At 43.8% G+C, this 20,621-nt stretch overlaps 1 protein-coding gene and 1 pseudogene across 11 annotated transcripts; one reads left to right on the forward strand and one right to left on the reverse strand.

Annotated features, from left to right (window-relative positions):
• The first annotated feature begins 6,560 nt into the window (after positions 1–6,560).
• LOC140710254 (keratin, type II cytoskeletal 8 pseudogene) lies at positions 6,561–8,585 on the forward strand (annotated as a pseudogene).
• A 2,060-nt stretch (positions 8,586–10,645) lies between these two features.
• SNRPE (small nuclear ribonucleoprotein polypeptide E) lies at positions 10,646–19,527 on the reverse strand. 11 transcript variants are annotated; one of them, XM_007988851.3, is made up of 5 exons: positions 19,328–19,527; positions 18,820–18,846; positions 16,958–17,020; positions 15,580–15,658; positions 10,646–10,871 (listed from the first exon to the last, which is right to left on the reverse strand). In XM_007988851.3, the coding sequence occupies exons 1-5, from the start codon at positions 19,379–19,381 to the stop codon at positions 10,816–10,818; spliced, it is 279 nt and encodes a 92-aa protein (XP_007987042.1). In that variant the 5' UTR covers positions 19,382–19,527; the 3' UTR covers positions 10,646–10,815. The 11 variants fall into 11 exon arrangements, 8 of the variants coding, with proteins under 8 accessions (XP_007987042.1, XP_072867710.1, XP_072867713.1 ...); XM_073011609.1 differs by having other exon boundaries at positions 18,820–18,851; positions 19,328–19,496; XM_073011612.1 differs by having other exon boundaries at positions 15,580–15,627; positions 18,816–18,846; positions 19,328–19,465.
• Positions 19,528–20,621: the final 1,094 nt, after the last annotated feature.

Raw genomic sequence — 20,621 nt, forward strand, 5'->3', positions numbered from 1 at the left:
ACTATCAAGTTCAGGATCTAAAGAAGTCGGCTTTTCTAAAGAAAATACTCCTTCCCCCATTCCATTCCTACTGTCTACCATATCTCTGATTTAGCAATCAGTTCATCAGGAAGAGGTATTCATTTGTTCTTTCCTCCCAGTTCCCCTGTACAATTTCCCTGCCTAGCAAAACACCTTTATCTCAGGATGGCCCTGGGTACCCAGCTAATCTCTTAGCACTCGAGACAGTAGTTTCTATGGACATGAAATGAAGATCCAGATCATCTTTCCCAGGAATTCTTTTCTTTACTTTTCTTTTTTGAGACAGAGTCTCGCTCTGTCACCCAGGCTGGAGTGCAATGGTGGTGTGATCTCAGCTTACTGCAACTGCAACCTCTGCCTCCTGGGTTCAAGCAATTCTCCTGCCTCAGCCTCCTAAGTAGCTGGGATTACAGGTGCCCACCACCACACCCAGCTAATTTTTGTATTTTTAGGAGACGGGATTTCACCATGTTGGTTAGGCTGGTATGGAACTCCTGACCTCGTGATCTGCTTGTCTCAGCCTCCCAAAGTGCTGGGATTACAGGCATGAGCCACTGTGTCCGGCCGAATTATTTTCTTAATTAGAAGAGGGAGTAATATCTACCGATTTACTGAGTAAAATCAGTTGCATCACTTCTTCATTTGTATTCCCCCATACAGTCCAAGATTACCACTTCAACTGCCAACTTTTTCAACGATTTAGCATTTAACAATTCTTCATTGGACACATGATCCCCTTTTAAGATGAAAAGGTACTGAAGAAAGGGACTCCTGGTCTGAGCCATGGCCCCTGACTGAGCCTTTCATTTTTATTAAAACTGCTGCCTGACGATTGGCTGTTATAAGGAAAATAATTTTCTCATATGTTCTTTAGAAGGCAATTTAGACGTACCTACAGAATTTTTTTAAATATACATATCCTTTGATTTAGCAATTCTACTTGTAACAATTTATCTCACAGAATCATGTAGGTAGACACAAACAGGTATAAAGATGTACAAGAACTCTTTATAACAGCAAAAAATTGGAAGGACCCTAGAATATCTATAAAAATGGGGCTGATTACTTAAATTGGGAGAGCATACAATGGAGAATGTCACAGCTATTTAACATGGAATTATGTCCAAGTTTTACTGGCAAGAGTCAAGCTGCAGAGAGTATGTGTGTATAAAGAGTAAAAATGTGGGTAATGACATCCAGCGAGATGGCAGAATAGGAAGTCTCAGACTCCAGTCCCTGACACCTCCAGAAAGTTCAACTAGCAACTATCCACAGACTAAAATATCTTTTTGAAAACCCCATTATTTGGAAACAAGCCTAAAACACATGTGGTCCAAAGGACTGAATGAAAATTGAATTAGAGGGGTAGGGAGATACAGCCTCACTTCGACCATGCCACCCCTTCCCCAAGCTAGCACACCACCAGAGGGAGAGAATTTCCTTGGGACCATGGTTTCTACAGAAGAAAAGAGAACTGAAGGCAGACACACCACTTCCCTAGCATTCTGAAGTGCTTCTCAGGAAGCCCAACCTGGTCCTACCTCACAAGGAACAGTGGAGATGATGACACAGCTAGACTGCCTGTTCAGGGCTGAGGCAGGAGAACCACTTGACCCCAGGAGGTCGAGGCTGCAGTGAGCCAAGGTGGCACCACTGCACTTCAGCATGAGTGACAAAGCGAGACCCCGTATCAAAAAAAAAGAAAAAATGTACAACATTGCTAATCATTTGGAAAACACAAATTAAAACCACAATGAGATATCATCTCACACTTGCCAGAATGGCTATTATCAAAAAAAGGTAAGTGTTGGAGAAGATGTGGAGAAAACAGAAAGCTTATATATCATTGGTGGTAATGTAAATTAGAAGAGCCATTATGAAAAACTGTATGGAGATCTGAAGTCAGTTTGTCAAAGACATCCACACTCCCATGTTGATTGCAACACTATTCACAACAGCCAAGTTATGGAATCAACCTAAGTCCTCATCAACAGATGAATCAATGGCTGGTGCAGTGGCTCACACCTCTAATCCCAACATTTTGGGAGGCCAGGGCAGGAGGATGGCTTAATCCCAGGAGTTTGCAAGACCAGCCTGGGCAACATGGCGAAACCCTGTATCTATAAAAAGTACCAAAAAATTAGCCGGGTGTGGGGGTACACACCTGTAGTCCCAGCTACTCAGAAGGCTGTGGTAGAAGGAACATCTGAGGCCAGGAGTTTGAGGCTGCAGTTAGTTGTGGTCATGTCACTGGACTACAGTCTTGGCAACAGAGTTAAGACCCTGTCTCAAACAAACAAACAACAGATGAATAGATAAAGAAAATGTGTTATATATACATGATGAGATAATACTCAGCCTTAAAAAAAGGAAATTCTGCTATTTGAAACAACGTGAAGGAATTGGAGAACATTATGCAAGAAAAAAAAAGCCAGGCACAGGAAGACAAATTCTCACAAGCGAAATTTAAAACCATTGAACGCATAGAGGCTGAGAACAGTGGTTACGAAGGCTGGAGAGTGAGCAGAATGGTGTGGTAACAGTACAAAATCTCAGTTAAGCCAGGCACAGTGGGTAACACAGTGAGAACTGGTCTCTTTAAAAAGATGTCAGAGGGCTGTGCGCAGTGGCTCAGCCCTATAATCCCAGCACTTTGGAAGGCCGAGGCGGGGGGATTACTTGAGATTAGGGCTTTGAGACCAGCCTGGCCAACATGGAGAAACCCTGTCTCTCCTAAAAATACAAAAATTAGCTGGGTGTGGTGCCGCATGCCTGTAATCCCAGCTACTCGGGAGGCTGAGGCAGGAGAATCACTTGAAACCGGGAGGCGGAGGTTGCAGTGAGCTGAGATCACACCACTGCACTCTAGCCTGGGCGACAGAGTGAGACTGTCTCAAACAAACAAACAAACAAACAAAAAGATAGTCTTTGAAATAAGTCTTTGATACCTATCATACATCATTACAAATGTAGTTCGTAACAGTGTATTGAACATTCCAAAATTGCTAACTTTCAAATGTTCTCACCACAAAAAAAGGGTTTGAAGTAATGAATATGTTAATTGGCTTGATTTAATTATTTTACATTGTATTCATAAATGTAACATCACTTTGTGTTCCATAAATACTATTTCAAGGCCAGGTGCGATGGCTGATGCCTGTAATCCCAGCACTTTGGGAGGCCAAGGCAGGCAGATCACTTGAGGTCAGGAGTTTGAAACCAGCCTGGCCAACATGGCGAAACCCCATCTCTAATAAAAATATAAAAATTAGCTGGGCGCCTGTAATCTCAGCTACTAGGGAGACTGAGACATGAGAACCACTTGAACCCAGGGGGTGGAGGTTGCAGTGAGCTGAGATCATGCCACTGCAGTCCAGTCTGGGCAAGAGCGAGACTGTCTCAAAAAAAAAAAAGAAAAAGTACTATTATAAACTGTCTACTTATAATAAAAAATACAGTTTGAGTATCCTTTACCCAAAATGTTTGGGACCAGAAGTGTTTCAGACTTTAGGTTTTTTCAGATTTTGAAATATTTGCATTATACCTACCCATTAATCGTCCCAAATCTGAAAATCCAAAATCCAAAATTCTCCAATGAGCATTTCCTTGGAGTGTTATGTAGGCTCTCAAAAAAAATTCAGATTTTGGAGTATGTCAGATTTTGGATTTGGGATACTCAACTGTAAAAAGAAGAAAAAAAGAAAAGAAACCCTCTCCAAAGTAAAAACACCTAAGACACCAAAAAGGCAATAAAGGTAAAAATAGATAAAATGAACATCAAAATTAAAAACCTTCTTTGCACCAAAGGACCCAATCAATGGAGGGAAAAGCAGCAACCTATGGAATGGGAGAAAACATCACAGATCTGATATGAGATTAATATCCCAAATACCCAAAGAACTCCTACAACTCAACAACAAAAAAACTAAATACTCTGTTTAAAAATGGGATTTGAATAGACATTTCTCCATCTGAATAGCCAATAAACACATGAAAAGATGCTTAACATCAATAATTGTTAGGGAAATACAAATCAAAACCACAGTGATACCATTTCATACCCATTAGAAAAGTGGCTATCGAAACAACCAGGAAAGTGTTGGCAAAAATATGGAGAAACTAGAATCCTTATCCACTGCTAGTGAAAATGTGAAATGGTGAAGCTACCATGAAAAATAGTAGGGTGCTTCCTCAAAAATTTAAAAACAAAATCACCATATGATCTAGCAATTCTACATCTAGGTATATATCCAAAAGAACTGAAAGTATGTTCTCAAAGAGACATTTGTATACCCATGGTCATAGCAATATTACTCACCACAGGCAGAGATGGAAGCAACCCAGATGGTCCATCAGTGGACAAATAAACAAAATGTGCAATGTGGATACAACGGAATATTATTCAGCCTAACAAAGAAAGAGGCTGGGCATGGTATGAACCTGTAATCCCAGCACTTGGAAGGCTGAGGCGGGTGGATCACCTGAGGCCAGGAGTTCCAAGACCAGCCGGGCTAACACAGTGAAACCATGTCTCTACTAAATATACAAAAAAATGAGCCAGGTGTGGTGGCACACACCTGTAGTCCAAGCACACAGGAGGCTGAGGCACAAGAATCACTTGAACCTGGGAGGTGGAAGTTGCAATGAACCGAGATCGCATTGCTGCACTCTAGTCTGGGTGATGGAGAGAGACTGTCTTCATCCCATGTCCCCCCAAAAAGACGGGAAAAAATTTTTTCTACATTTTCTACATTTTGACATTTTCTACAACATGAATGAAGCTTGAGGACATTATGCTAAATAAAATAAGCCAGTCACAAAGAGACAAATACTGCATGATTCTATTATATGAAGTACTTAGAACAGAAAATATAATAGAGACAGAAAGGAAGAAGAATGGTGATTGCCAGGGCATTAGGGAAAATGTAGAGTTAATAGGTACAGAGTTTCAGTCCCGCAAGAAGAAAAGTTCTGGAGATTGGCTGCACAATGTGAACATACTTAACGCTACTGAACTGCACACTTAAAAATGGTTAAGATGGTAAATATATATTATGTGTATTTTACCACAATTCAAAACAATTTTTTATTCTTTTGAGACAGGGTCTCACTCTGTCACCCAGGCTGGAATGCAGTGACATAAACATAGCTCACTGTAGCCTCTCTCAACCTCCTGGGCACAAGTAATCCTCTTGTCTCAACCTCTGAAGTAGCTGGGACCAGAGCCATAACTGGCTTTTTTTAAATTTATTTTTTATAGAAATGGGGTCTCACAGGCCAGGCACGGTGGCTCACAACTGTAATCCCAGTACTTTAGGAGGCTGAAGTGGTGGATCACCTGAGGTCGGGAGTTCGAGACCAGCCTGACCAACATGGAGAAACCCCATCTCTACTAAAATTACAAAAAAATTTAGCCAGGCATGGTGGCACATGCCTGTAATCCCAGCTACTTGGGAGGCTGAGGCAGGAGAATTGCTTCAACCTTGGAGGCGGAGGCTGTGGTGAGCCGAGATCATGCCATTGCACTCCAGCCTGGGCAACAAGAGCGAAACTCGGTCTCAAAAAAAAAAAAGAAAAAAAGAAAAAATAAATGGAGTCTCACCATGTTGCCCAGGCTGGTCTCGAACTCCTAAGCTCATGTGGTCCTCCTGCTTCAGCCTCCCAAAGTGCTGGGATTACAGGTGTAAGCCACTGCACTCAACCTAAAAACAATTTTTTAAAAAGGAATAAAATACCAAAATGATAAACAAAACAATCTATACCTATTAGCATGAAGTTTAGAAGAATAAGCATCTAACTCTTTTAACAGTGGTCATCTAAGGAGAATACTAGTAGGAAAAGGAGCAATTTTTTTTTCTATTTCTATTTCTATACTGTTTGGATTTTGATCATAAAAATGTACTAACATTTTTAAATTTTTAATAATTCCATTGGATATAACTTTTAAGTTAATCTCCAGGTACTGACAGACTTAAGTCCTCAAGCTACCTTAAAAATAAAGTTTTAGGCCGGGCGCGGTGGCTCAAGCCTGTAATCCCAGCACTTTGGGAGGCTGAGACGGGCGGATCACGAGGTCAGGAGATCGAGACCATCCTGGCTAACATGGTGAAACCCCGTCTCTAGTAAAAAAAAAATACAAAAACCGAGCCAGGCGACGTGGCGGGCGCCTGTAGTCCCAGCTACTCAGGAGGCTGAGGCAGGAGAATGGCGTAAACCCGGGAGGCGGAGCTTGCAGTGAGCCGAGATCCAGCCACTGCACTCCAGCCTGGGTGACAGAGCGAGACTCCGTCTCAAAAAAAAAAAAAAAAATAAAAAATAAAATAAAATAAAAATAAAAATAAAATAAAGTTTTGCCGAGTGCAGTGGCTCACACCTGTAATCCCAGAACTTTGGGAGGCCGAAGCAGGATTGCTTGACCTCAGGAGTTGGAGACTAGCCTGGGCAAAAAAAAAATTAAAAATTAGACTAGATGTAGCTTCTCTATTCCCTCTCAAATCTCTGCCTGGTTTGGACCATCTGCCTCCACTCTTGCCCCTACCATGTTCACCAGGGTGACCCAGAAGTCCTACAAGGTATCCGTTTCTGGTCCCTGGGTCTTCAGCAGCTGCTTCTACATGAGTAGGCCCAGTGCCCGCATTAGCTCCTCAAGGCTCTCCCAAGTGGGTAGCAGCAGTGCTTCTGGGGTGGTCTGGGTGCCGGCCCAGGTCTGAGTGGAGGCTATAGAGGGGCCAGTGGTAATGGGGAACATCACAGCCATCATGGTGAACCAGAGCCTGCTGAGCCCCCTCAAGCTGGAGGTGTAACCCAACATCCAGGCCATGTGTACCCAGGAGAAAGAGCAGATCAAGACCCTTATCAGTAAGTCTGCCTCCATCACTGACACGATACAGCTCCTGGAGCAGCAGAACAAGATGCTGGAGAGCAAGTGTAGTCTCCAGCAGCAGCAGAAGACAGCACGGAGCAACACGGACAACATGCTCGAGAGCTGTATCAACAACCTTCAGCAGCAGCTGTACATTCTGGGCCAGGAGCAGCTGAAGCTGGAGGCAGAGCTCGGCAACATGGAGGGGCTGCTGGAGGACTTCAAGAATAAGCATGAGGATGAGATCAGTAAGTGTACAGAGATGGACAATAAATTTGTCTTCAAGAAGTTTATGGATAAAGCTTACATGAACAATGTAGAGCTGGAGTCTTGCATGGAAGGGCTGACTGATGAGATCAACTTCATCATGCAGCTGAAGAGGAGTTCCAGGAGCTGCAGTTCCAGATCTTGGACACATCTGTGGTTCTGTCTATGGACAACAGCCACTCCATGGACACAGACAGCATCATCACTGAGGTCAAGCACCAGTACAAGATTGCCAACCACAGCTGGGTGGAGGCTGAAAACATATAGGCCCAGATCAAGTAGGAGGAACTGCAGACACTGGCTGGGAAGCATGAGGATGATGTGTTGCACAAAGACGAAAATCTCTGAGATGAACCAGAATATCAGCTGGCTCCAGGCTGAGACTGAAAGCCTCAAAGGCCAGAAGACTTCCCTGGAGGCTGCCATCATGAACGCCAAGCATCGTGGGGAGCCTCCATTAAGGACAGCAATGCAGCTGGGTGCAATGGCTCACATCTGTTAATCCCAGTACTTTGGGAGGCCAAGGCAGATAGATTGTTTGAGGCCAGGAGTTTGAGACCAGCCTGGGCAACATAGCGAAGTCCCCTCTCTACCAAAAATACAAAAATTAACCAGTCTTATAACCCAGTCTCAAAAAAATAAATATTTAAAACTAAATTTTTTTTTTTTTTTAAAGACAACACCCCCAAGCTGGCGTACCAGGAGCTGAGGAACGTCAAGCTGGCCCCGGACACAGACGCTGCCACCTACATGAAGCTGCTGGAGGGCAACAAGAGCAGGCTGGAGTCTGGGATGTAGAACATAAGTATATATATAAAGACCACCAGTGGCTACTCAGGTACACTGAGCTTGGCCTATGGGGCCTCACAAGCCCTGGCCTCAGCTATGGCTAGGTTCCAGCTTTGACTCTGGCAGGGCCTCTAGCTCCTCTAGCCGCACCAGCTTCTCCAGGGTTCCTCCAGTGCTGTGGTTGTGAAGAAAATAGAGATGCAAGATGGGAAGCTGGTGTCCGAGTCCTCTGATGTCCTGTCCAAGTAAATGGCCATGGCAGCCCCTCCCAGCCCATCCCTTCCTGTGGATGCCCCAGAGCCAGTGGAAGAGGCCACTGTGCAAGGGAGCATAGGGAACAGGAGTGAACATAGCCTCGCCTAAGTGAGGCTCAGTCCTAGCCCTCAATCCATTCATGGAGTTTATTGCCTGGGGTACCCCCCTGGCCCATGACTCCAGCTATAAAACAATTTGTTTTTGTTTTTTTTCCAAAATAAAGCCTCAGCTACCTCTGCCATTTAAAAAAAAAATTGCCAGGCTTAGTGGTGTGTGTCTGTGGTCCCAGCTACTCAGGGGGCTGAAGTGGGAGAATCGCTTGAGCCCAGGAGGTCAAGGTCACAGTCAACTATGATTGTGGCACTGTACTCCAGACTGGGCAACAGAGCAAGACTTTGTCTCAACAATAAAGTTCAAACAAGCATTTCCTCACAAAAGCATGCATCAGTAGATAGTTAAGGAAAATGCCTGTGTTACCCAGTTAACCTGAGATGCTACTAGGCTTACTTACCCCACCATGACACTTTCCGGCCCATAATCCAAATTAGAGGTACACTCTCTAATCCTGAAACTGTTGACAAGTGTGATATGACAAGAGTTGGTACCCCAAAGCACAATATCCTATTATTTTCAAACTTTTCCTTCTCCCTACCTGCTACTAATTGAACACCAGGCCCACATCAGCACTTTTCTTTCAGAGCCTGATTCTCTATTCCTCCCACCCCCACTTCAAGAATGCTATGAGGGTTAGGGGTGTCTATCACGACTCCCTCAGCAACCAACAGCCGTTCTAGAAAAGGTGACATAACCCAGGGCTGCCAACAAGAGCAGCTTCCCAGCAGGATGTTTTAGTAACCTTAATGAGGCAGACAGCAACGCCTCCCGTAAATTCTGGTTGGAAGAAACGATCTAGAGATGGTGGAAAAGTACAACTTAAAAAGCAAACACCACAGGCTCCAGTATAGCAGGAAAGCAAGCAGGGATTTCTAAATACAGACCTCAATTGTAAGAGTTCGCTGTACCTTAATTCTCACTATCATCATTTGCTCTGTCAAAAATAGAACCTTCCATGTCTTGATCCATTCAGAATAAGCCACAGCAGGCACAGCTCTGCTTCCACAGGGCAGCCAGGTCAGAAAGGCCACACAGGGAAATGGAAAAGGCAGCCAGCAGGTTTTCTTAGAGATTATACTCCTCCGGGCTTTTATCCTTCTTCCCAGCTATTCTGGTGCCAAGAAAGCTGCAGGGAGGTCTTTGCTCTGCTCTGAAAAAGCTTCAACTCAATCTTTTCACCAGCAGGGCTGAAGCAGTCTCAGGGCTGTAACTCCCTCTGCTGCCCAATGTTTTCTTTGCATGTTGTGATCAGTTTAATTTCAAACTCAAATGTTAAAAGAACTAATGCAGCCCTTTATTTCAAAATATAATCAAAAGAGCATGAGTTCAGACAGGAGGAATATAGATGGAATGCACGGTTCAAAGCTGGATACACTTCTGCATTCACCTACAAATCTCCTCTATCTCAGAAAGGATTTCTTTTATTCAGTTTCATGAACTGAAACTACAGTCTCCTTCACAGGCATGTAGAAAAGTAGGAGCCAGACTTCTTGGTCCTTCCTCACCCATCCTTAATAACAGCATTGCCTTTAGCAGAACTTAAGGCAGGCCTTATTCACCTTTCAAGATCCAATTTAAATAGTACTTAGGATGAGGCATTAAAACTACCTGTTTACCAGTCTGTTTCACTGTATTGATTCAACACTGTGTCTAGCTAACAGCATATGCTCACTATCTATCTAACAGAATTCTAACTAGAACCATGTGCAATATTGGGGGAGGGGAAACCTGCCCACATAAGAATTCAACCAGAAATCACTGGGGGAAGAACCAAAATTCTTAAGAGATAAGAATAAGAGACAGGTGTGTTTCTCTAATATACCATTATTCTGCCTAACAATTTACCTACCAGCTGTGCTTGTGGTCCTTTTCAGATTACCAATCTCAGTCTCTTTCCTGTAAACTCTTAACTCATTTTTAAAGTACTTGAAAGGCACTTCATTCTTTGCCTATACCCAAATACTTCTCACATTCTGATCTTAGTGATAAAATTCACAAAGACCTCACAGTGACTCAGAGTGTTGAGCAATACTGACCCAATTAAATAACGTACCCAACCTATTTAGGTTAGAAACTCTGGTATTCCAACATCCAGAACCAGAAGTGATGAAGACATTTATTAGTGCAATAACCCCAATTTATTTTTGTGAATCCTCCCCTTCTCCACCTCCCAATACTGGAAGCTTACCTGTCAGGCAGAATTCCTAATCTGCCTCAAAATCTACAGGTCCAAGCTCTGCGAATACCAAGTGCTCAAGGCAACTGCCACCCTTCAGAAAACTAAAGTAAATACCAACAACGAACGGTGTTAGTGTGTAAAAAGTCTCTACTGATGAATAGGAAGAAGCAATGTAAATTTTTTAATACAAACAATCCCACAGCATTTATTGCCATCTTGTATAACACAAGGGTAATCAAAACAATATGAATAAATGTTCATATTAGACAAAGGACATCTAAAAACAAACTGTATTCTTCTCAACAATTTCTCACTTCATTGATCATTTCTAGTTGGAGACACTTTGTAGCAGAGTAATATTATCTCCTTTCAGCATGATCCGACCTACAACACAAAAACAACAAAAGGCTATTAATAGCCACACACTCAGATGTTTTACTCTCAGAATTTTGTATCCAGTTTTTGAACAATATTTTGAAAATGCTTTCTTATAAAAACATGTAAACATTTTCAAGTGTCCATATAGTGAAATGCTTTCTGGCTCCATTAGAATACATTTACCTTTTCTACAAACTAACAAAGGTAGATGATATTTCATGACAAGCATCATTTCTATGAACTAAGTCAACTCAATAGGCCTCATACAACATTTCCCAATGCTGAGTTTGTAAAAGTTTGGAAATGAGTCATATGTCAAGTTTGGGAAATATAGCATATTATAACTCCATTCTTTTTTTTTTTTTTTTTTTTTTTTTTGAGACGGAGTCTGGCTCTGTCGCCCAGGCTGGAGTGCAGTGGCCGGATCTCAGCTCACTGCAAGCTCCGCCTCTGGGGTTTAGGCCATTCTCCTGCCTCAGCCTCCCGAGTAGCTGGGACTACAGGCGCCGCCACCACGCCCGGCTAGTTTTTTGTATTTTTTAGTAGAGACGGGGTTTCACCGTGTTAGCCAGGATGGTCTCGATCTCCTGACCTCGTGATCCGCCCGTCTCGGCCTCCCAAAGTGCTGGGATTACAGGCTTGAGCCACCGCGCCCGGCTATAACTCCATTCTTAAAGCTGTTAGTATATTAAAGACTCCACCCTATCTCTACTAAAAATACAAAATTAGTTGGGCGTGGTGGCGTGTGCCTGTAATCCCAGCTACTTGTGAGGCTGAGGCAGGAGAATCGCTTGAACCCGGGAGGCGGTGGTTGCAGTGAGCCGAGATCGCACCATTGCACGCCAGCCTGGGCAACAAGAGCGAAACTCTGTCTCCAAAAAAAAAAAAAACCAAAACTCCACCCTACAATAAACAAACCTGTTTAAGTTTTACCCAAACTTTCCTAAGATTATTTAAGACGATACTTTTCTAAGAAATCTATAAACATCTTCAGGAACACTGGTGTTCACTGGCAGAACAGTTTGAGACATGTTGATCAACTCCAACAGCAATTAAACTGTTCTACTTTCCCAGGCTTCTGCAGGTATTAATAATATTCTATTCTACAGGATGAATACTACCATGAGAATTCAACAGTTGGTAAATAATTTATAAATAATATGACCTCGGTGAGGCTAAGCCTGCCCTTCCTGGCAAGACATCTTAAAATCTGAAAAATCCAGCTGGGTATGATGGCTCATGCCTATAATCCCAGCACTTTGGAAGGCCAAGGTGGGCGGAATGCCTGAGCTTAGGAGTTTGAGACCAGCCTGGACAACACGGTGAAACCCCGTCTTCTACTAAAATATAAAAAATCAGCCAAGTGTGGCGGCATGCACCTGTAGTCCCAGTTACTTAGGAGGCTGAGGCAGGAGAATCACTTGAACCCATAAGGTGGAGGTTGCAGTGAGCCGAGATTGTGCCATGGCACTCAAGCCTGGGAGACAAAGCAAGACTCCGTCTCCAAAATAAAAATAAAAATAAATCTAAAAAACCCAGGTTTTCATAAAAATAGTGTAAGCAGGAAGAAGCTAGCGAAACATCATACTGCTTCTCAGAATCTACTTTCCACATATCTAGTATAGGTTCATGAGAATCCTGAGGGTCTAAGAGACACCTGGAACCCACCACTGATAAAAGTATTAGTGAGCATTTAACAAATGAAGACAAAATGCCTAAATAAACTTCAAGTGAATGGGATGTTAATAGAAATGATTCAGTGTGTCTTGAAAACGTGAATCCTAAGACCATTCATTAACTGGGTTAAGAAATACCGTTCATTGCCAGGCTTAGTGGCTCACACATGTAATCCCAGCATTTGGGAGGCCAAGGCAGGTGGACTGCCTGAGCTCAGAAGTTAGAGACCAGCATGGGCAACACAGTGAAACCCCATCTCTACTAAAACACAAAAAATCAGCCAGGCGCGGTGGTGCACGCCTGTAGTCCCAGCTACTCGGGAGTCTGAGGCAGCAGAATTGCTTAAACCCGGGAGGCGGAGGTTGCAGTGAGCCAAGATCGCGTCATTACATTCCAGCCTGGGCAACAGAGTGAGACTCTGTCTCCAAAAACAAAAGAAAGAAATACCATTCATTATTCAAGTATTTTTTAGTTTCTATTATGCGCCAGGCATTGAGTTAGGTACTGAGCACACTAGGGATCAAAAAAGGCATGATTCATGCACTTATGGTGAAGCATCTCATAACAGGAGAGACATTAATAAAATAATTTCAATAATAAATGTTTTACTACAAACTCAGGGAGCACATAACCCCACCTCCCCCATCCCCAGCAAAATCAAATTAAACTCTGAACTTTTTAGAACAGGGCTTCCTAACCCCTGGGCCACAGACCAGTACCAGTCCTGGTCCCCATTAGAAACCAGGTCACACAGCAAGTGAGCAGTGGGCAAGGTGGCGGAGCTTCATCTGTATTTACAGCCACTCCACATCACTAGTATTCCTGCCTGGGCTCTGCCTCCTGTCAGATCAGCGGAGGCCTTAGATTCTCATAGGAGCATGAAACCTATTGTGAACAGGGCATAGAGGGATCTAGGTTGCGCACTCCTTATGAGAACCTAATGCCTGATGATCTGTCACTGTCTCCCATCACCCCCAGATGGGACTGTCTAGTTGTGGGAAAATAAGCTCAGGGCTCACACTGATTCTACATGATGGTGAGTTGTATCATTATTTCATTAAATATTACAATGTAATAATAATAGAAATAAAGTGCACCATAAATGTAATGTGCTTGAATCATCCGAAAACCATCCCCCACACTCCGGTCCATAGAAAAACTGTCTTCCACAAAACTGGTCTCTGGTGCCAAAATGGTTGGGGACCACTGTCTTAAGAGAACTGATATTTGATCTGAGCCCTAAAGACACAAGGAATATCATATACAAAGATTAATGGTCGGGCAAATGCACAGACTCAAAGAACTGAAATAAGACAAGTGTTGCTAAAGCTCAGAAAGTAAGGCACAGTGATATGAGATGAGCAGAGGGAGATAAGACTAGATCATGAAGATCATTAGATTTGCAGAATCATTAGACTTTTTTTATCCTAAGAGCAACAGGAAGTCACTGAAGAATTTCAAGCAAAGGGATGACATGTTCAGATTGGTGTTTTTAAAAGATGACTGAGGCCTGGAAAGCAAACTGGAGGCAGCTGCAGAGAAATCAATTAGTAAGCTGAATTGGAAACTGGTGCCATTCAATAAGGCGGGAAATAATAATACAATAGCTCTAAACAGTGTGAGTTGGAATTGAGTTTGCTTTCTGATATGCTGACTTTAAGAAGCCTTTGAAACATTCAAGTAGAAATGGTGAATAGGCCCAGACTTGGGAGTCCCAAATTTGGGAGTCAATATACATAGAGGGTAATTGAAGTTGTACTCCAGTGCCTAGGCAGACAATACTGAATGACAGGAGGGCCCAGAACCAAGCCTGGAGCAACTCATTTAGTGACTGGGTCCCAAAGAATGAACATACAAGTCTGAAAAATAGCCAGAAATGAAAAATTAAAACCCAAGTATAATATCGTAGAGCCAAGGTGTGCTCCTAAAATCCTCAGAATCTCTAAGGTGTTGCCTTTTTGTATGCTAATGATTGACTGACCGCCAGCAGCCCCTGCAAAGTTTCAGCATTGGAGCTGCTCACTGAAAGGACCAAGGCATTAGTGAGGTCAGACTTTCAGCCCCACCCTCCAACCCAGGGAGGAGAAGAGGAGCTGAAGGTTAAGCTGATCACCAATAGCCAATTTATTCAGTCAGGCCTACATAATGAAGCTTACATAAAAACTGAAAATAATGAGTTTCTGACAGCTCAACACATGGAGGTTCCCAGAGAGCAGTGAGCTTGTAGAGGGCACAAAAGCTTCGCATCCCTTCCTATATGTCTTGCCCTGTGCATCTCTTCATCTGTATTCTTTGTAATATCCTTTATAATAAACCAGTAAATATAAGTGTTTCCCTGAGTTCTGTGAGCTGCTCTAGCAAATTAAGTAAACCAAAGGAGGGGTCATGGGACCCAGTTTACAGCCGGTCAGTAAGAAGGACAGGTAAAACAATCTGGAGCTGACAATTGGCATCTGATGGAGCATCGAGGGGCAGGGAAGGCAATCTTGGGGATTGAGCCCCCAACCTCTGGGAACTGACACTATCTCCAGGTAGATAGTGTTAGAACTGAACCGAACTTGACGACTCCGAGCTGACGTCCACTGCCGAACTGACTGCTTGCTTGGTGTGTGGGGAAATACGCCCACACATCTGGTCACAGAAGTCTTCTGTGTTAATTATTGTCAACTGAGGAAATAGAAAAATCTACTTGGGTTTTCCCCCCCACTCAGACAAGGGAACAAAGCGCTTTAAGGAGGGAGTGGCCAACGGCGCCAAATGCTGTTGAGAGTTTAATTAAAATGAGGATTAGTACTGATCATTAGATTTAACACCACTAGTCTTTGGTTCCCTTGGTGAGAGCTCTCTGGGCAGAGAAGCCAAAATGGAGTGTGGTGAGAAGTGAGTGGTAGAGAATAATTTCAAAAGTGTACTACTACTCTGAATAATAACTTCTCAAATGCAAAGTAAATTCAAACATGAACTGAGTTGCAGGTTACTGAATTCTGCAAGTGAACAAAACATTTCTAGAATTCTGTAAGACCACTTATATCCTTACCCAGTTGTTTTCTTGACTTTGTTTTAGAATGAATCTCTTCTGCATCATCTAATACAAGGTTCATATATTCATCAAAACCCTAGAAAAATAAACAAACTATCATCGTCAAAGAAAATCACATCCAACCCATTTTAAATGAGTATACCCATGCAGATACAAAATCCAACTAACTTCAAAGATTCACTCATCTCAAGCCCCGCACTCCACCTTCCACCCAAAGTCTTTGTTTTTTTTTTTTTTTGAGAAAGGATCTCACTTTGTCTCCCAGGCTAGAATGCAGTGGTGTGACCTCGGCTCACTGCAGCTCGACCTCCTGGGTTCAAGCAATTCTGCTGCCTCAGCCCCACCAAGTAACTGGGACTACAGGGCGCACCACCGTGCTGGCTACTTTCTGTATTTCTGGTAGAAACAGGGTTTCATCATGTTGCCCAGGCTGGTCTCGAACTCCGGAGCTAAAGTGATTCATCATGCTCGGCCTCCCAAAGTGCTAGGATTACAGACGTGAGCCACCGTGCCCAGCAAAATATTTAAAAATTAGCTGGACATGGTGGTGCATGCCTATAGTCCCAGCTACTAGAGGCTGAGGTGGAAGAATCACTTGAGTCAAGGAGTTCAAGATTGTAGTGAGCTCTGACAGCACCTGGGTGACAAAGCAAGACCCCAGCTTAAAAAAAAAAATTACTTAGGGTAGCCTGCTATCCCTATTTAACCCCACTGAGCTCTATTCAGGTATCACCTAACCCACAACAAACAATTCCATTAGTCCCCACCCTTCCTAATTTCCTTTCTTTTGTCCCCTCTCTCCATACTAACATCGTTGCTCAAATATTTTTTTTTCAAATAATTTTTAAAAGTTAATTTTCAGCCAGGCATCGTGGCTCATGCCTGTAATCCCAAGACTTTGAGAGGCTGAGGTGGGAGAATCACCTGAGCCCAGGAGATTGGCCTGGACAACAATGTGAGACCTCGTCTCTATAAAAACTAAAAATTTAGCAGGCTGTGATTGTGCACACTTTTGGTCCTAGCTACTTGGAAGGCTGAGGCAGGAGGACTGCTTGAGCCCAGGAGGTTGAGGCCACAACAAGCCACGACTGTGCCACTGCACTCCAGCCTAAGCAACAGAACAAGGCCCTTTCTCAAAATTAAAATACAAATTTTCTTCTCAACACAGACAGAGGAAAGAAAATGAATTAAAAGTTAATTTTCCCTGTCTATTAAAAATTACCCAATCCTTACCTATCAACAATGAAAAAAGGCTAAAAAAAACTTTGCTTAGGTTGTATCTTTCACTTTTTATACACTGTTCTGGCTAGTCACTTTCTGAGAAATCTTTTTCTATGACCAAACTGCTATGAGATAAAATTGCCTGGATACTCACAATGATACAGCCTTCTATCCGCATATTCACTTGCTCGTAGAGCCACACCTGAATCCGCGATCTCTGAAATAATCATAAAAGTGGAAACGTTAAAAAAAAGAAAAATGGGGCCGAGCGCAGCGACTCATGCCTGTAATCCCAGCACTTGGGGAGGCCCAGGCAGGTGGATCACAGTCAAGAGATAGAGAGTATCCTGGCCAACATGGTGAAGCCCCATCTCTACTAAAAATACAAAAAAATTAGCTGGGCGTGGTAGCACACACCTGTAGTAAGTACCAGTTATCAGGAGGCTGAACCAGGGGAATCGCTTGAACCCAGGAGGCGGAGACTGCAGTGAGCCGAGATCCAGCCACTACACTCCAGCCTGGGCGACAGAGTGAGACTCCGTCTTTAAAAAAAAAAAAAAAAAGAAAAGAAAAGAAAAGAAAAAAAAGAAAAAGAAAAACAGGCCAGCTGCCTCGATTCACACCTGTAATTCCAGTACTTTGGGATGCCAAAGCAGAATAATTCGCTTTGTGGCCAGGTGTTCAAGATTAGCCTGTGCAACATTAAGCAAGATCGGGCCGGGCGCAGTGGCTCAAGCCTGTAATCCCAGCACTTTGGGAGGCCGAGACGGGCGGATCACGAGGTCAGGAGATCGAGACCATCCTGGCTAACACGGTGAAACCCCGTCTCTACTAAAAAAATACAAAAAACTAGCCGGGCGAGGTGGCGGGCGCCTGTAGTCCCAGCTACTCGGGAGGCTGAGGCAGAAGAATGGCGTAAACCCGGGAGGCGGAGCTTGCAGTGAGCTGAGATCCGGCCACTGCACTCCAGCCTGGGCGACAGAGCGAGACTCCGTCTCAAAAAAAAAAAAAAAAACATTAAGCAAGATCTTGCCCCCTCCCCCGCCCCCCTTCCAAAATTGAAGTACACAAAACCTAACCATTTTGGTCAAACAAGAGAAATATGGCTCCTAAAAAAAACTGCAATGAATGTAAGTCAAGAGTTTTAACTAATTAGCCCATATCTAAGAATTATTCACCAGTAATAATAATCTCAAAGAGAGTTTTCATTTAATAAGTTCTATATTGGAACTATATAACCTAATAATTTTCCTGTGATCTTGGGACTCAACATTTCTTACTGTTTCTGGTTTCAATCTATTTAAGAGTGAAAGTTTTTGACAGCATAGCACAAAGCAGCAATTTCTAATGACCAAGGGCTTATATCTTGCAGCAAAATCCAGTTCCAAAACAAAGCTTTCTCATGTCACACACCTAACAACCAGGACAGGAGCCCTCAATTCAGGTGGTTAAAAATTATTATCACCTGAAATTAATGTTTTTCAGTTGTGTTGTCACACTATATAATTTAAGTTGCTAAAGTTTCCCCCAAAGGAAAGCAGATGCCACCAAATTCCTCTGAAGCTACCCCTTCTTTCTTTTTCCGTCTTTAAGTTTTCCAACAGATATTAAACACACCACCTCTTGACATGGTTTAGGTTGGTTGGGTTTTTCTTCCAATGTGTTTCATCTTAAAGGGGAGAGGTTCCAACGTTCTAGGCATAATCACTACTAACAAAACTACTGATGCCCAAATACCATGCTCAAGTCTGCTGAAAATACTTTTTGGAATTAAAAAGTATTTTTGATCTTGCAAAGTAATAATACAATTCTTTGCATGTTGGGAAGTGGCATGGATACACACCACTTCACCACATTAGTGCTTTCTCAGTACTCCTTCCCCTCGGTTACCCTTCAATCTCCAGTTACATCTATTTTTAAATTCTAGAACACAGCGATCGCTCAGGTTAACACAAAAAAACTAAATCAGTTCATCTCTTATTTAAAAAATAGTTACGAAACAAGCAACTTACGTACATTTTGTAAGTATCTGAAGATGAGGTTCTGCACCACAGTGGCTAAGGAAAAAATACAAAAGTAGCATAGACTCTGCTTCCTGAAACAACTGGACAACCCTGTTCCCGTCTCACCTTGGTATACTGAACGGGAGGTCTGGTGCTTACGCAAACAAAAAGTGCTCAGCTGGGCATTAGGGGTCTTCTAAAGATTAAAGAACATCCCTTCTACTTTCATTCCCCTGGAGTTTCCCGAAACCTGTAACTCCCGTTTTCACTCCGCACCTAAAGTTCTCTTCCCTCCTTTCGCCGCCTCCATTCCTGTATTCCCCACGGCAGGGGTCCACCCAAGACCACCTCCCCACCATCACGGTTCTTCAACTACCCGCGCTTTCTTCCAGTCTTGGTCGCCCCGGGGGCTCATGGGATGTGGATTCGTACTCCGCTACCCCAGGCCTGCTCTCAGTCTGCGCCTTCGCACCCCGTATTCTGGCCCGAACCTCCTAGTCCTGACATCCTGCGTAGGATACGATGGGCTGCACCATAACCTTCTGCACTTTCTGGCCCTGGCCACGGTACGCCATGGTGAAATTTCACAAAGAGCACAACCTCACGCTGCCTCTGAGAGCAATTTCCGGAATAAAGAACCGGAAGCGGAAGTATGTGAAGGTCACGCGGCGACATGGGCGGCTCCTAGGAAATGCCCCTCTAGCCACGAAGTCACGTTTCTCCGCTGCATGGCCTCCGAGGGAGGCCAAACTGAGGCGTCTGCGCTGTGGAAGGTGGACCGGTCCTATAGCGCCACCTGGAGGCAGGCGGGAGGAGGTACCTTCGGTTGCCGTGTCTTCTTTTTTTTTTTTTTTTTTTGAGGCGAAGTCTCGCTCTCTCGCCCAGGCTAGAGTGCAGTGGCGCGATCTCAGCTCACTGCAACCTCCGCCTCCCGGGTTCAAGCGATTCTCCTGCCTCAGCCTCCCGAGTAGCTGGGACTACAGGCGCCCGCCACCACGTCCTACTAATTTTTTGTATTGTTGGTAGAGACGGGGTTTCACCATGTTGGCCAGGATGGTCTCGATCTCCTGACCTCAAGATTCGCCCGCCTCGGCCTCCCAAAGTGCTGGGATTACAGGCGTGAGACACTGCGCCCAGCCCGTATCTACATTTTCTGAGTTAGCTTAAAAAGCCAAAATCGTCCCACTGTGTATCTCTGTGTGTAAAGTGAATTAATTTCGTGCCTTTCCTAAAAGTTTAGGCTTGATAACAGCGTTGTGGTGGACAGGGTAGGGCGGCAAGAAGCCCAAACTTCAGACCTCCCGCCTCTGGCAGTCGGCCAGGGGCGGTCTGCATTCCAAAGCCAGAGGGCTGGTTCGCTCCAGTTACGGATTCAGCTCAGCCACTTCGTGGAGCGAGTTACTGTTCAGGTGGCAACTGAGGGTGGCGATCTACCATGAAGACGCTGAAATCCACATGCTGGGCGCAAATCCAGCTCTTTTAGAGTTGGGTGACAAAGGATAAATTACTCAGCCTCACCGTGTCTTGGCTTAGTTTTCAAAACGGAGATTAAAGTAAAGATTAACTTTACTCAGGGGGTTGAAGATTCAATGAAAGAATTGTCTATGTGTGCACACAGTTAGGCGTCAGCCAGTGTCAGAACATGTCCTTCCCTGGATAACACAGCTACTAAGTGCCGAGGAGCTGGAATTCGTAGTTGTGCCTGACCCCAAAGCCCAACTACCTTTCCATTGTGTCATGGCTTGTGGCCTGGCAGAGAGTTCATTTAATTGGCATACACATGTTATAGAGGAGGAAACTGAAGTTTAGACTTTT

This window comes from Chlorocebus sabaeus, chromosome 25, assembly GCF_047675955.1.
Source record: "Chlorocebus sabaeus isolate Y175 chromosome 25, mChlSab1.0.hap1, whole genome shotgun sequence".
Classification (NCBI taxonomy): domain Eukaryota; kingdom Metazoa; phylum Chordata; class Mammalia; order Primates; family Cercopithecidae; genus Chlorocebus; species Chlorocebus sabaeus.

Excerpts from the sequence above, each read along its gene's own strand:
- SNRPE (XM_073011609.1), bottom strand. The coding sequence starts at position 19,481 with ATGTCGCCGCGTGACCTTCACATACTTCCGCTTCCGGTTCTTTATTCC. Across the intron at positions 15,659-16,957 it reads GGATAGAAGGCTGTATCATT|GGTTTTGATGAATATATGAA; the intron begins GTGAGTATCCAG and ends TTATTTTTCTAG. Across the intron at positions 10,872-15,579 it reads AAAGTCAAGAAAACAACTGG|GTCGGATCATGCTGAAAGGA; the intron begins GTAAGGATATAA and ends TTTGTGTTGTAG.